Source organism: Hyperoodon ampullatus, assembly GCF_949752795.1.
Source record: "Hyperoodon ampullatus genome assembly, chromosome: 16".
In the NCBI taxonomy this organism is placed as follows: domain Eukaryota; kingdom Metazoa; phylum Chordata; class Mammalia; order Artiodactyla; family Ziphiidae; genus Hyperoodon; species Hyperoodon ampullatus.
This window is the reverse complement of record NC_136929.1, coordinates 29,443,225-29,460,014: the sequence shown is the minus strand read 5'-3', so window position 1 is coordinate 29,460,014 and position 16,790 is coordinate 29,443,225. Positions and strand designations below refer to the sequence as shown.

Sequence of the window (16,790 nt, the reverse complement as noted above, 5' to 3'; positions counted from 1 at the left end):
TTTTGGCTTTCTGTTTCTTAAACTACTTCCATGAGCCACGTAGACCTCCGTTCTTTTTTCAGTATATCCAAAAAGGTCAAGGATAGTGAAGGGTCAAGCTGATTTAAAATAAATTCCCCTCTAAAATTCACCTCTGTGTACAAAATTACCATAGAGACACTTCAGCAAGCAAGTTAGTCCCGGATTTTCTAAAAAGTTGGTACTAAACGCTGAAACAAACCCATCTTCACCATCAAAGCTGTATAGAGTGCTTCGGGACTTTCCTTGTGCCATGAAAATGAAGGGGACGTTAACTTCCTTGTGAAATGATTACTCATGTCACTTAGAACTTGTAAGAAGGCCAGATTTTTAAGTGTTTTCCACCAGATATGCTTAAAAGTGATTTTTCACCTAGGAACTGATAAGATTAATTCTGCAGAGCAAATAAGGGGAAGATATGAGAATATAACAAGAACACACGGAGGAAACACAGATGGCTACAAGCAAAGTCAAATAAGCAATTTTTAAAATTATCATTTTACTTTCTCACTTAAAATGCTTGCTACAGGAAACTATAAATACACCGTCCATCCGTGACATTAATTCTAGCTCCATTTTTTTCCGACCAGTAATATGATCTCATCATCTCCTTCTCTTTAAGGATATCTTGACTAGCTCTAAATACGACATCCCAATTTCTAGTCTCATTATCAATTTCCGGTCACAGAACCACAGATCTGCAGAGGTCCATACGGATTGCTTAGTTCACTATGCTCATTTAAGAGACAGGATTGAAACTCAGAAGCAAGGTAATTTGCCTAAAACTACTGTTCAGTGATAGAATCGGGACAAAAACTGAAGTTTTCAGTTTCTCTGTAAAATTCTCCATTTCAATTCTATTGGGCTCAATAACTATTAACTGAGTTGGCCTTTTCCCAACAAAAGCTGTTTGTCATCTAACAGGAGCAGAGGTCTGTTTTGGCCTGTGATTATTATATATCCTAAAATAAGATGAGCCCGGATAAAAAGTAATCCCTTGTTTTCCCAAATGGGCTCAAATAACATATCTGGCCACCTTAAATATATCCACCTTTAGGAATACAGATGAAATAATCCAAATGTCAATGTACAATATTTAATCCAATACGTTAGATATTTTAAATAATAAAATATATTAATTTAGAGAAAAATTAGAGACAATATACTTTTTAAAATCACACCATTTTTACTTTCCATAAGTTACTTGAAATTCGGCTTTTAAAAGGATGACTTTATGATGCTGCCACTGGAAATGCACATAACATTAGGAGAGCTAAGTTTTCTTTCATTCTATAAGGATGTATTCATGATTTCCACAACATAACCACATATTGCATTGATTCTTAAAGGTTTACTCAAAAGCTTGTTTTCAGCAATATGTCCAGGAATACTTAGTAGACCTTTGTTAAATTTTCTGGTGCTCCTTTAAACCTATTCTCACCTATTTCAAGACCAGTGTTGACCAAGCTAATAATTATCTATCGCAAACAAAAGTCAGTTGTTCGAAAAACAGGAACTGAGGGCACCCAATAATATGACCTTTACAATGATTCAAATACAAGATTTTTCAGAGGGCAAGTCTGAGGATGAAAACTTCACTTTATATTCAGCCATTTAGGGTATCTTCAACCAGACATAAGGCCAACTTGCCCTCAGGAAAGGACAAAGTCAGCAACTCTGCAGACCAATAGATTGTCTTTATCAAAACCAAAACCAAATAGAAAACCCCCCAAAACTCAACAAAAGGACCTATTATTTACTTTTGTAAATTATAATCAATATGGCAAACGTACCTAAATCCACGAGAATAGCATGCTGCTGAGCCGTGAGCTGCTTTAAAAGCTCTTTATAGGATGTGTCAGGAGGTTGTTGCTTATTAGGCAATCTGTGTCTTAGACGATACTGCAGAGCTAGGAACTGCCAGATTTCTCCTCGTCGACTTTTGGGAACACCTACAGTCAAAGAGATAAGAAAGCAAGGTCTTGAACACTGGAATGAAGGTGCTAAATCACAGTTGATTCACTATGTAATGCTTGAAAATAGGCAGCTCTCCTGTCCTGCGTTCCACCCTATAATCACACAGTACGATGTAGTGACAGAAGCATATTTTGAAAAGTTTAATCCTGTAGCTGGTGTCTTGCAAAAGAAAACCCTCAAATAACAAGGATAATAATGGCAATATTAACAAGAATAGCTGCCACCACTGACTGAGAACCTAATACAACATTTATTGAGAACAGTTAGTTTCTGAGCATTGTAATTACAGAAACTGCACCTAATTTATTCACAGGTGCTCAGAAAACAACCTAATGAGGCAGGTAATTACTATTATCTACACTTTACAGATGGCGAAGCTGAGGCAGAAAGAAGCTAAGTAACTTGCCCAAGTTCTCACAGCTAGTGCAGTTTAGAACTCTAGTTTCAGAGGCCAAATTCTGAAATACTGAAATGTATTACTGCCTATTTTCACCTTTTATTTGGTTTGAAGCTGGTAATAAATGCTAATATTCATACTCTGATTTCTAAATAGCTGTCATTAAAAAGTAACTTTGTGGGCTTCCCTTGTGGCACAGTGGTTGAAAGTCCGCCTGCCGATGCAGGGGATGCGGGTTCGTGCCCCAGTCCGGGAAGATCCCACATGCCGCAGAGCAGCTGGGCCCGTGAGCCATGGACGCTGAGCCTGCGCGTCTGGAGCCCGTGCTCCGCAACGGGAGAGGCCACAACAGTGAGAGGCCCGCGTACCTCAAAAAAAAAAAAAAAAAAGTAACTTCGTAAAAGAGAATTAAGTAGCATTCTTATATGGTCCACAAGAAAATGAAATAATAAAAATGGTAAGTACACTATGCAGGCAGTGCTCCAGAACATCATTCAGCCTTTGAGAAGAAAATAGCTAGCATAATTGCTATATTCACGTATAATGAAACACTAGCTCCAGTCTGCTTGAAAACCAAAACAAGCAATTCGAAGTATGCTAAAAGTATGTTTTTTTTTTATGCCAAGGAACATGAGGTACAGCACTGGGAGGGACAGAATTCAGTTCTGTACAGTGCAGGCAACTTTATTTCACTGTTTTCAGTCCAAAAAGACTCCAGCTGGGTAGAGAAAGGTTTAATGGCACTGATCTCTTTGGGATGCAATGTCACAGTTTGCAGAAGCTGAAAGTATTATTGTCCAAAAGGCATAACTCAGGCTCACGAACATGAATTCTAAGGCCCTCTACAGGGTATACCTCCAAACTACCTTTTTTTAGTTCCATCACCTTCCATTCCCTGCCACACTAAGTGTATATACTAAGTATCTAGCTATACTCAGTGTGGGACCATAAGAAGCTTATGGTCCTATTATTGAAAATAAATGTTTCCCTTCCAAATATTTCAAACTATATAACAATATTTATTTATAAAATGTCTTATGATGTGGCAATGAATTTAGAGCCACGCTAGATGTCAGCTTCAGTACAGGTAATAAGGACACAGTGAAGATAATAGAAACATCATCCTAATGGGAAGAAAAAACACACAGTGGCTATAATTTAAAATATTTCAGTGCCCTTATGGAACCTGATTCTCTTTTCTCTATGGATTCAGGCTCATAGTAGGTAGGGAAAATTAGAATGTATAAATAACCCAGAATGTAGGATGTTTTTATCTTCTTGGTTCTTCAAAGGGGTAGCCATGATGAAGCTGTTTATTTTTTATTGTATAAAGCCAATTATTTAACACAGATAGTCATCCAAATTACCAGGTGAATCTAGGATGAACTATGTGTGATCAATTGTGCTGGTAAGTCCACTTACTTGAGGACTAATTATTGTTCATTTTGAGAACTTGTATTTAATGGTTTTATCTACTTGGTTATGTAAAGGGTGAAATTTCTTGGCTATCTCTTAGAGTATTGTCTATGATATGAATCATATTCTGGTTTAATGCCTATTCAATAATAATGGTGATTTTCACATTTCCAGTTTCTTGTTCCTACTGTTGCCTTTATGAAATTCCAAGCTCCTCCAGTTGATTGCCTAGTGTACCTCTATTTGTCTTTTTTTTTTTTTTTTTTTGCGGTACGCAAGCCTCTCACTGTTGTGGCCTTTCCCGTTGCGGAGCACACGCTCCAGACGCGCAGGCTCAGCGGCCATGGCTCATGGGCCCAGCCACTCCGCGGCATGTGGGATCTTCCCAGACCGGGGCAAGAACCCGCGTCCCCTGCATCGGCAGGTGGACTCTCAACCACTGGGCCACCAGGGAAGCCCTATTTGTCTTTTAAGGCTGAGCCTGAATACCATTCTTCTGCAGAAACTCTCCCTAACATCTCTAGGAGTAAGAAGTCCCTTTCATATGCTATGTGACTCAGACTGCACCATTACCATATTGGATTACAGTTAGCACCATACTGTATGTTTGTCTAGTTTCCTCACTTAGATGGTGAGCTCCCTGAGAATAGTTAGCATACTTTCATCTCTGTATGATGAAGTCCAAGAATATACCTCTCTACTTATACATTTGTTGAATGAATGAATGAATGATCTCATGCAAAAAGTCATTTTTAGAGGGTAACTTTCATTAGCCCATTAAATGAATCACTGATAACAGGAAAGGGCTGTCTTGTTACCCATCCAGTAACAATTCTACAAAAAAGTAATTCACTTTAATTAAATATTTATTGAGCATCTAACATATAGCAGAGCATAGAGCATGGCACTGAGGATACCTCATCACTGAGAGAGGAATAAATCCATTCTCAGGAAAGTTAGTCTCATTCATTCATTCAATAAATAACTTATGCAAGATGCTCTCTCAGGTGCGAGGAGTATGGGGGGTGGAGTGAGAAAACATGAAACAGATATCCACATAGATACAAAGTTATAAATTATGATAAGCACAATTAAAGGGAAAGAATCATGAGAAAGAATAATAAAACAAAACTAATTTACTGCGGGAGGGGGGCACTCTGAGGAAATGGTATTTGAACTGAGAGCTGAGAGATAATACGGTCCTCCAGGCTGGGAGTGCAGGCAACAATCACTTCGGGAAGAAGGATGTACGGAGGCCCTGAGAGGGACAGAGAAAGAGGGGGACAAAGGAGGAGGGAGAAGAAGATAAGATGGAAAGGAAAGGAGATGGGAAATGGGGAGAAGGTAGAGAGGACACAAGAGGGAGGGTAGGGAGAGCTGCAGCATCCATGCAAGAAATAGCCTGTGCCAGACTGGGACCCAAAGTAGTTAGCAGCCCTGAAGCACAGGCTACAAGGCAGGGGAGGTTAAAAAGTGAGATGAGGGCTTCCCTGGTGGCACAGTGGTTGAGAGTCTGCCTGCCGATGCAGGGGACACGGGTTCGTGCCCCGGTCTGGGAAGATCCTACATGCTGCGGAGCGGCTGGGCCCGTGAGCCATGGCCGCTGAGCCTGCGCGTCCGGAGCCTGTGCTCTGCAACGGCAGAGGCCACAACAGTGAGAGGTCTGCATACCGCAAAAAAAAAAAAAAAAATGAGATGAAAGATGAAGGAAGGAGAGATCATGGAGGGCCTTGGGCACGGTGCTAAGAAGTTTAAACTCTGTTCTATAAGAAATGGGAAGATGAGCACCCCTAAAACATCTTTGAGTCATACCAAAGCACAGTATGCTCTACATCTCACACACATTCTATCAGCTACTATTTTGTCTCCCAAGTAATGCAGTCAGCGAAAATCTCTGGGATTTCCATATCTTCAAGGAAAAAAGAACATGTATCAGGTTTGTAAGTGTAGCATCTTACAAAATTAATTTTAATTTAAACTTAATTGGGCAGCAGTTTCACATTACCATAGTCTTTTAAAACAAGATTCATGATCAGGTTATTTTGGGCACTTTGGGATCTTTATTTATGCAGGTCATAGAGATTCTCATTTTAATACCGTTAATCTGAGTCACAGAAATTGCATCTCAGCAATTCACATATTAGTTTTACTTTTAAATTTAAGATGTTTAAATATCAGTCATTTTATATGACAGAGCAGAAATGCAATAAAAGGCTAAATAAAAGCGTTTTTCTAAAACAAATAAAAGAATAGATGGTAGGAAAACTGATTGCTAATAATATATATCTGTACAAACACATACATGTACATGAATATACACATATATTTATAAATAAACACTTCTGAGCAAATGACAGAAATGAGTCAAGTTTAAAAGCCTGAGATATTTTTACGGATATGATCAAAGATTTGTACTAATGCATGTGATCTTTCCTTGGCAAACAACAACACTGATTTGAAACAGCTGGTGAAGAGGCAAGAAACTGTGTAGAAAAGGTGCCTGCTGTCTCCTCAGGGGCAGAATATCTCCATTAGTACCATGTGCTTACCAATACAGTCACCAACTACAGACAGAAACAAAGTCCTCTCCTTTTTTTATAGGCAAAGCACGAAGAGAAAATTATGCCTAGGCTGCACGAATCAAACAAATCTCTGAAGCTTTTCAAAAAAGAAAAAAGAATGATTGAGATGATCCAGGATACCTTCTTTAAGTGAAGTATGAATATCTTCCATATCACATCTGATTTTAGTTCTGCAGTTTAACAACTTCTTATCCCAGGTTATTAAGACCTCCTTCTGACATACCCCAACTTCTTCATAATCCAATTTAATTTTTCTGGACTGGAGTTCATCTCTGCTTGCTAAGGAAGACAGAATTTACATAAGACCTATATGCTTTTAAAACACAGTATTTGTAATATTTCATTGCATTTGTAAAACCATACCAAATAACATTTTCTCAAAAAGAAAACTTAAAAAAAAAAAACTGAGGATACATGAAAGGTTTCTTAAATTTTGAGTCATTTCATGTAAAAAAAAAAAACAAAAAAAAACGAGGAATAACTTCCTAAGGAGGTTTTACTCAGTAAGTTACAGAGGATAAGTCTTCTAAGCATAAAAAACAAACCATGTTTGAAATATCAATTTTTTGACAAATGTAATAGATAACCACAGAAGTGACAGCTTGCATCATTTTAAACACCATTAAAATGTTAATATTTTATATATGACATATGAGCAAACAATGCCTCATGCTAACCTTGATTTGAGAAATATCTGACCATGATAACATGATACATTTTTATAACTATTTCCAGAGTTACCAATACTGCCCTTAACAACAGTAGGTTATATATTCCTGTGTCCATTTTTAATAACCTTTAAGAGGAAAATTCATTTTTCTGAAGCTAACACTACTTTCATTTTTCAAAATAATACAGAATTTTCTCTCATTTGATGGTCTAAAATCTAAGCCCAGAGTTCATTAAAAGAAATGCTTATAAAACAAACCACTATCTGTACTTGGTCTTTATCTTGAAGAATCGATTCCAAAAGAGGAGAAGGGAGAAAAAAACATGTGAGTGTATTTCTTCTTTTTCATTAGGACCACATTGAACAGGAGCCTCTCAGAGTAATCTGCATCCATTCAAGCTCCAGGGCTCAACCACCTTACCTGCTGCAACACAAATCTTTGTCATGCATCCAAAGTCCTCGACAGCACAAAAACAATAGCAGAATGAGTATTACTCTTTACTTAGTGTTTGAAGCCATTTCAAAAGAATTAAAATATCTTACAATAGACTGCTATTCCAACAGGCCAGTAAAAATGTCTACTTAAAATTCCAGATATAATCAAAAGATAAATCGCATTACAAAAAATTCCTCCTAGATACCACTAGATGGCTTTCTAACAGTCTAGCTTTGCTTCTCGATATTTGCTTTATATTTCTCTATGATCATCAAGTAATTTTTTTAAAGTTAATAACAAATATCATTCTAAATATAATCCTAAATATAACTTTATTAATGATGTTTTTCACAATGGACAAAGAACAAAATTTCCTCAGATTTTTTTTTTCTCCAACCTTCTCTGGATCATTATTCATTTAAAATAATAATAATCATCTGCTATGTGCCAGTCACAGGCCCTGAGGATAAAGTGCTGAGTAAGAGCAGTTAATATTTGCCCTGGTTAACTAGGCAAGAGCAAAGAACCTTGAAGAAATGCTTATCCATTAGATAAATTTTTAACGGGTTAAGCTATTTTTTGTCTTTGTTATTTAAGTACAGAAGTAAATATAGAACCAACAGAGGTTTCTGATCATATATACTAAATGTCACCTCCTCTCTTATTCTGTCAATTTATATAGTCGTATATAAAACACAGAATACACAGAGTCATTTGTATTATCCATTTCCTTATATTAACACATATAGTTGAGAAATACTATGGCATACTGGGAAAAAGCCCAAGAACCGTGATAAATAAACTGGAGTTTTAATACTTGTTCTGCAAGTACACCACTGTTTGACCTTAGGTTAATTTCCTTAGCCTCCCTAAGCCAGTGACTAACTCAGCTGCAGAATGAAGAATGGAGCTAAATAATCTCTAATCTCCAGTTCAAATAGTCTGATTGTAAAATTATCCATTAATATTTAATATAATATTCTACTGTACATATTCCCAACTGTTAATGAAATACAATTTCATGCTTTAAATGTTTTAAGGGAGTCATAACCATCTTTTTTCAACCTCTTTTTCTGTTTATGCATTAGTTCAAGATATAATCAACTATAAAAAACATAAATTCAATTCCTTTCAAAATCTATGGAAGCTTGAGTAGGCATACCATTGATCACATCAAACTTTTAAAGGCTATGTTAATAACAATTAATTGCATTTTTAACTTGAAAGAAAAGAAGATTTATTTCCTAAGGATGTTTAAAAATCGTATGTACTTTTCATTCTGCTAAGAACATAGCAATAATATATATAAGAATATAGCTGTTGGACTTCCCTGGTGGTGCAGTGGTTGAGAGTCTGCCTGCTGATGCAGGGGACGCAGGTTCGTGCCTCGGTCCGGGAAGACCCCACATGCCGCGGAGCAGCTGGGCCCGTGAGCCATGGCTGCTGAGCCTGTGCGTCCAGAGCCTGTGCTCCGCAATGGGAGAGGCCACAACGGTGAGAGGCCCACGTACCACAAAAAAAAAAAAAAGAAGAATATAGCTGTGCCCTAGCAAACTAAAAAAATATTAAAAACTTAATTGAGCAATAGGTATAGTAAAAGGAATCTTAAGTCAGATGATGAACACAGAAGTGTGAATATCTGCCTGTACTAAAAAAAGGCTTTTTTTGGAAGACAGCATAATAAAAGCAAGTCAGAGAAAAATCTAGATTATACATTTTCCAATAATCTTAAGAGTCAAAGGCCCACTTAAGCTAAATCTTTCATTTCATAAATGTGAAAAACAAGGCCCTTTTATTTTAATGATTTGCCCAAGAAATGGCATTAATAAATTTTTCAGATTTTGGTACCATCTGCACATCTCCCTGTCTATGATTCTATCAGCACTGGCGTAAATAACATTATTATTTTAAAGTCTGGAAAACACATTCTAAAGCATTTGGTATGCATAAACTTAGCAATAAAGCACTACAAATAGCACAATAGCTGTTATAAATTATCCATTTATAAATTAATGATTTCAATATGATTTTTTTTTTTTTTTTGCGGTACACGGGCCTCTCACTGTTGTGGCCTCTCCCGTTGCAGAGCACAGGCTCCGGACGCGCAGGCTCAGGGGCCACGGCTCACGGGCCCAGCCGCTCCGCGGCATGTGGGATCTTCGCAGACCGGGGCACGAACCCGTGTCCCCTGCATCGGCAGGCGGACTCTCAACCACTGCGCCACCAGGGAAGCCCTCAATATGATTTTTTAAATAGAAAATTTAAAAAACAGTAACAAAACATAGAAACTTTGATTTGATAATAGGTAATTAGTTGGAATGGATACAATATAATTTATTTGAAATAGGCATATTTATCATATTATGAATACAATTAGCCTGAAATTTGAAAATCATACTCGAAAAGAAGAGAATTTGCTTTTTCATATTTAAGGTTTTTTTTAAAGTAATACATGATGATATTAAACTTTCAGTCATATTAAACACATTGACTTCGTTATATATATTCTATTACCTTCTATTATTCTAGCGCCCAAATATACTCAAAGGATGTCTGATGTTTTAAATCTGCTAAACAAACATGCAAATTTCTTAAGCTGGTCAGCTTCCCATGTCATAACCACCTCACAAAATAGAACTAAACAATTTTAATCAGTAGATATTCTGGTAAAAGTGTGTATACAGTCCGAGAATGAGTTTGAGTGTGTGTGTGGAGCGGGGGCAATAGCATTAACAAACGACACCTTTAGATTATAGTATCATATCATATGATATCATAGCCCTGTTTGAATGGCTAACCTTCAAGCTTCTGGTTTTCTTTTTCCATTCGAAGCAACAGGATTTGTTGGTGTATAGCTTTTCTCCACAAACTCCTCAGTTCCTCCGACTTTTTTCCTTCTTCAGCCTTTTCTGGGTCATCGTCACCAGACACGAATATAAGCAGCGGTTCCTCCTCCATGGGTGGGGCAAGAGGGGACAGTGGCAGCAGCTCACTCGTGTCCAGTCCATCTGCAGAGAAGAAAACAGTGAGAGGCATTCCTAAGTCGTAGCCCAGACTACGGAAGTTCTCTCTGGACTTGACGCTCTCTCCTCCTATATTCCACTTTTAAAGTTGTTCACAAAGCTGCTCTCCCAGTAACTGTCAGTTTCTGGAACTAATAATTTAAGTAAATTCGCTAGACTGAATTCCCCTTCCAGATTTCCCTCTCCTAGTCAAACGAAAGTATATGTAATTTCACCACTTCTTCTTTCTGCATAAAATGACCTATAAGATAGGTGCTCTAAAATGACCTGGGCTTCCCCCAGAGTTCAACACTTCTGCAATTCTTCTGGGCATATTCTCTGTGCAAAACAAAAAGAGTACATCAGTAAGCATTAGTGACCTCCTAAGGTCTATACCTACCATCAGAATCTGTCAAGAGTAAAGCAGCTGAGCGACTCTGGTCATGGCTCAGCTCAGCACTGCTCATTCCTGCAACACTATAACCCAATTTCCGGAGCTCATTCTCTCCCTCCATTCTAGACCATCTTTTTCACGGTTGCCAATTATTTTCCTATTAACAATCATGATTTTGTGTCTTAAAACATTTCAATGGATGCATATATTCCATAGAACAAAGTCCAAACTCCCGGGAATAGCACATAGACCGCTTCAGACTTTGACCTCAAGTAACCTTTCCAACTTCTTGTCTCCATCTGCCCACCTCTGCTCTCATGATGCTGAATTTCTCATGACTCCCTGACCCACAATGACTCTAGAGCCTTTCTCGTCCCTTTTTCTGAAAGATGCTTCTCCCAGCAATGAGTTTAAATAAATACATAACTTTTGTGTAAAGCTTTCTTTGACCACCCCAGACAGAGTTACTTTTATCTCTAGAAATGTTTTTTCCTTTTTTTTTCTTTATTAATTGACCTCGGCCCTTACCCTTATTACTTACTTCCTTAATAAATAATTTTTTTAAAAAAATCTTACTGTATGGATTGAATACTTAGTACATTTGAATTTTGGCTTTCTTGGTTTTAGAACTGCCCTTTAAATACCACTCAGTTTTGATTTGTAGGGCTCTGATCATATTTTCTTCCTTCTAGTTTCTAGGAATACAGTTTTCAGCCTCCAAACATGAAATTTTTCAGTTGTCCTCTAATTCTTTCTCCCTTCCTCCCTCCCTCCTTTCCTCCCTTCCTTCTTTCTTTTTGCAGGGTGATCAGAGAATATAGTATAAATAACACGATTATCTGGAATTCATTTAAAAATCTTTATAGCCAAGTACATAAATATTTTTTACGACTGCTCCATGTGTGTTGAAAATGAATGAACTTTCTCTATAGGTGGCAAAGTTCTATACAAATATCAGATCAAGCTTGTTTAACTGTGTTTCTCAAATATTATCCATGTTTAATTTCTCTATATTTAATTTTCAGAGAGGAATATGTTAAAATCTCCCATGAGAGTTATTTATTTATTTCTCCCTCAAATTTTGCTTAGTGTTATTTTCTAGCTCTCCAAGCTATATAATTATGAGTGTTCTCACCATTGTTAAATCTTTTTGTTTACTGTTACATTTACTTTGCGCCTTTGGGTATTTTGCTTTAATTTCTTATAGGTCTGATATGCAAAGAGAGCTGCCACTACTCTCTTTTGATTGATGTTTGCCTGGTGTATCTGAATCCACTTTTCTACTGTTAAATATTTCTATGTTACTTTGTTTTATGTGTAACTCTTGTAAAAGAATGTTGCTTTTCTAATAATAAAAAAATCTATGACTTCTTTTCTATCACTATGCTAGTTCCCTATGCATTATGAAGCAGGCCCCAAAACACGCTTTGAAAATTCATTCATTTATCCATTCATCTATCCATTCAACATGATTTGCTGAATGTCTAATAGGTTCTAATGATATCTGACACTTTAACCACTATATCGGATATAAAAAGGGAAGTTGTTTCTCTACTGTAATCACTTAAATCTCTTTGTACACAAAGCATCACATTCCATTCCCTAATTTACAATGCTAGTAAGGGGTAACTGTAGTAAGTATCACACGAACCCTGCTGCTGCATGGCCGAGGGAGATTTGTTCATGGGAGAGGCAACCCTAAGGAAGATGCGCTGCCGCCAGGAAATTCGGCGAGGAGTGACAGGGGTTCCTCCAACGTTCAGGGACTCATTGCTGCAGGTAGACGAGGTCCTTTTTCTCCCCTCTCCATCACTGTAGAAAGCACATAAATATATAACTTGTAAGGGGAACTGCATAACATGATCCTTCACAACAAAATGGCAGCACAAGCCATTCCCAAGTTCTATCACGGGCAAGCACAAGCCACAGGCAACATGGAGCGATGCATCAGCAGGCACACTGGTCACCCAGGCCACCACATCCTGGGTCAGATGCAGTCCAGGCCACAGCCCAGTCATCAGAAGCTCACCTGTTTCTACTCATTCCATAGTAGCCACCCATTTCAGGTTCTAGCCTGAGCAAAGGAAGTACTTACACAGAGGAGCAAAGGCTGCTTGACTAATGAACTCATGCTTTCCTAAGATTGGCTACAAACTAAAATTAGTAGTTATTCTAAACAACGTCAGTGTTTCATAAAAGTGTCTTAAAGAGCCTTTCTTAGAGCTCTTATAGGATGGCTGACAAGATAGCTTCTAGTTGCCTGTAACTGTTAAATCTGTCTCCAGAGTGTTAGCTACTAATAGCTGGATCATGATAGAAAGTAACCAGAACAAAGGCAGAAGAGTCAACCTTGGGATTATTGTTAGGCGATATATTAAAGAAAAAAGTGCGGCCAAGTGAGATTGGATAGGTTACATTTTAAAACATTAAGCAGATTTCTTTAGAGCAGGACTTCTCAGAGACTATAATATGCTAGCATGCACTGTGATTCGCCAAAGGGATATAGTATACAGAAATTCCCTAACTTACTTAAATTATTTGACCCCAGAATCAACTTCCTTAACTTTTTGGGGTGGTGAGGTAGGCAGCTGGGTATGTCACATCTTTCTACATTGGTGCTTTGTGAAACAAACATACAGAAATGCTGGTCTGCTCTAAGAATTTCATTTTCTAGGAAAGAGAACTCTAAATTCTGCTGGGGCTATCTGCAAGAAAAGGTCATTAATTTTAAAAAAGGTCATTATGACTCAAACTTAACTTTTGAGACCAATTACGTTAGCAGCCAAAATACCATGCAATTACTGTTGCTGCTCGTGGTGGGAATATTTTGCACTTTTAAGTTTTAAAGTCTCTGAGCTTTCCTGAGAGAATGGTGAAGATAAAAATATTTACACATGGTGATACCAACAAGTGAAGGTGTGCAACTTCTGATGGAACCAAGAAGTGTTAGTAGTTAGGGCAGAAAGGAAACTCAGCTAAAAAAGCCACAACCCCACATACATACTCAGAGGAACTCACTAAGGCGAAGAAAATCAAAAGTCAGAAGAGCAATTCAGCCCTTACCTGTCATCTTTGCATTTACTTTGTGTATCCATAGTCACAGTTATCAGGTAATTCAGTTATTTCTAATCTTGATCTATCTTTCTGGAACTACTGCTTCTAGATTAGCTAAATTAAGTTTAAGAAAGAGACATAGCTTTGAGCTGCTACACAGACAGCAAGTGACATGCTGGATCATGATACTTCAGAAAGTAGCTGATACACACATTCCAATACAGTAAAACCCACTTTGTTATGTATCCTGGATAAAGTTATAACCCTAATATGTGTCCACAGTTCACAGCTCTGCCATACTGAATGAATATATCCACCTTCACTTCCCCTTTGGAAAGCATTAATTCAAGTATTTCGCTTTTGGGAACTACGATTCAAATGTTCTATATACAATAGTTATATCCTAAGAAACAAGCTTAACCTACCCTGTATCTTCGTTTGTGTAACACTATTTCACTGGCAGTTATGTGCTAAATGCCCAACTCAAGGATGTATTTCTAGCTCCTAGTGTAGTAAACGGCTATTAATAGTAAGCATTCAACAAATATCCATGGAATAAATTAATATTGTAAAACCATTAAAAACATTAACTCAGAAGGGTAAGTAAAATGGACAAAAAATATTGGCTAGGCTAACATGTCAGGAATAAATAAAAGATCTACCTTCTTAAAACCCTTTGTTCGTAGTCACAACTTTTTACGTTTTTCTTGCAAAATGTTCTAATAGCTGTTTCCCAAAAGCACAGACTGAGGGGTTGATGGCATTGGTAGGTATTGACAATGACAATACTGGTAATAAACAACATAAGGCATCTTTTTTCCAGATAGTGAAACAGCTATATAAGGGTATCTAATTTATAATTTAAGCCTAGAAAGCTAAGTGAAATACTTATGTAGAAGCAACTATTTCAATGCCTCACAGGATAAGTGTTCAATAAAAAGTAGTTTCTCTTGACTTTTTAGTACCTCTAACAACAAAAATAGAATAAACCAAACCTAAGGGTTCTGAAACTTTTATATTTTAATGCTGGAATTAAAACATCTTTTCCAATTCAGTGTTAATGACATATCAAGCATTTGGGTAGTACTAAAAGTGAGAAGAACCCATATCATTTTCATTATTGCCTGTAAAATATACAGTTTTGGGGGAAATAGGCTATAAAATTGGTGCATGGTGTACCCTTCCATTAGCCCAATATTACAGATTTGAGAATTTCATAACATCTAAAACTTTAAATCCTGTAATCTAAATAAATTGCCAAATGATGCATTTTCTTCATATGTCTGGAATTTAATGGCCAGTAACAAGCCAAAAATTAGCTGTCAAAATATAAGATAATGCTATACTAAAAGGAAGTAGTTACATAACAGACCGTTGACCCTTTATCATGTACTAGAAAACGACATCCTGAAAAAGCAGTTTGGTGGCCAAGATAAGGCAAAAGCTGCCCTGCTGGGCTTCCCTGGTGGCGCAGTGGTTGAGGGTCCGCCTGCTGATGCAGGGGACATGGGTTCGTGCCCCCGTCCGGGAAGATCCCACATGCCGCGGAGCGGCTGGGCCCGTGAGCCATGGCCGCTGAGCCTGCGCGTCCAGACCCTGTGCTCCGCAACGGGAGAGGCCACAACATTGAGAGGCCCGCGTACCGCAAAAAAAAGAAAAGAAAAAAAAAAAAAAGCTGCCCTGCTTCATCTAGTAAGAGAAATATGTATTCCAAAGTCAGGGTCCAGATAAGGGTTTCAACAGTCAGTGCATCTATGCAACTTACAGCAACTTACTTTTTGATTTACATTTAATCAGCAACCTGACATTCCTAAGGCAGTAATTTTAAGAATCAAAACCAAGTGAAACACTTCTGTGCATCAAAATTCTTACATCTCACATTGGAAACTTTACTGGGCTGAGGGGGGAAACTTTTTGTTTTGTTTGTTTTTTGCTTTCTTACTACCACAGTAGTTTTCACTTCAACTTCTCCTTTAACTAATCCTAGGCAAGCAAAATGTCCACCTTTTGAGTAAAAATGAAAACAAAACAACGTGTGGCATTTATGACAGTAATAATAAAGCAAATACAAAAAGACATACTATGTGCCAGGCATTATTCAAAGCATTTTACAAGTATGAACTCATTTTTACCTCACAGCAACCCTATGGGGTAGATGGCACTACAATTCCCATTTTTAGTGAGGAAATTGAGGCAGAAAGAAGCTAAGTAATTTGCCCACAGTCTCTGGAATATAAGTAGAAGAGTCATGAGTCAAACCCAGGCAGTCCAGAATACAGACACTTAGGCTCTGTACTGTATGTACTATGTCAATGTAAATACTCTTTGCATTAGTTCAGACAAAGCTCTATTGGTTCATAAAACTAAAGCTGTCAGGACTCACAGGATCCCCCGCATTTCTAGTGAAAAAAAAATCAGTGTCTGATTAGCATTAAGTCTTTAGGTCAGTACTTCTCCTTCCATTTCTTAATGGAAGAATGTCATTTATTTTAGCAGAGAAATAACTTCAGAGTATTATTACATTACGTGTTCATTTATGTAAATGTCTCACTGTTTTCTTTGCTTTTGAAATCATTGCATTCCAAAATGTAAACACTTTTTTATTTTTAAATAGGAAGATCAAATCAAAACCACAGTAATATATATACCAGCATACATTGGTAAATTAATTATCTTTACATTTTTTAAATGATGAAGCAAATAAGAACCATTACCTTATTTTTTCAAATAATCTTTTCCCTCCTTCTTTTGTATTTTGGAATATCAATACGTGCATTAGAAAATTGTTTCCCAAGAGACATATCCAGGAAAAGTATTCTGTGCCAGCATTACCTCTATGAAAAT

The 16,790-nt window shown here is 37.3% G+C and overlaps 1 protein-coding gene across 5 annotated transcripts in view; it reads right to left on the bottom strand.

Moving 5' to 3' along the window:
* Positions 1 to 16,790, bottom strand: part of TBC1D4 (TBC1 domain family member 4) — a gene marked incomplete at both ends in the record, with an annotated part of 215,685 nt that overhangs the window by 15,889 nt on the left and 183,006 nt on the right. For 3 of the 5 annotated variants that reach the window (XM_079721895.1, XM_079721896.1, XM_079721898.1), the window contains 4 exons: positions 1,812 to 1,970; positions 6,511 to 6,669; positions 10,295 to 10,504; positions 12,544 to 12,704. In XM_079721895.1, the coding sequence (XP_079578021.1) occupies positions 1,812 to 1,970; positions 6,511 to 6,669; positions 10,295 to 10,504; positions 12,544 to 12,704 (689 nt within the window). Of the gene's footprint in view, positions 1 to 1,811; positions 1,971 to 6,510; positions 6,670 to 10,294; positions 10,505 to 12,537; positions 12,705 to 16,790 lie in introns of all 5 variants that reach the window. The other 2 variants (XM_079721894.1, XM_079721897.1) reach the window with 1 other exon arrangement.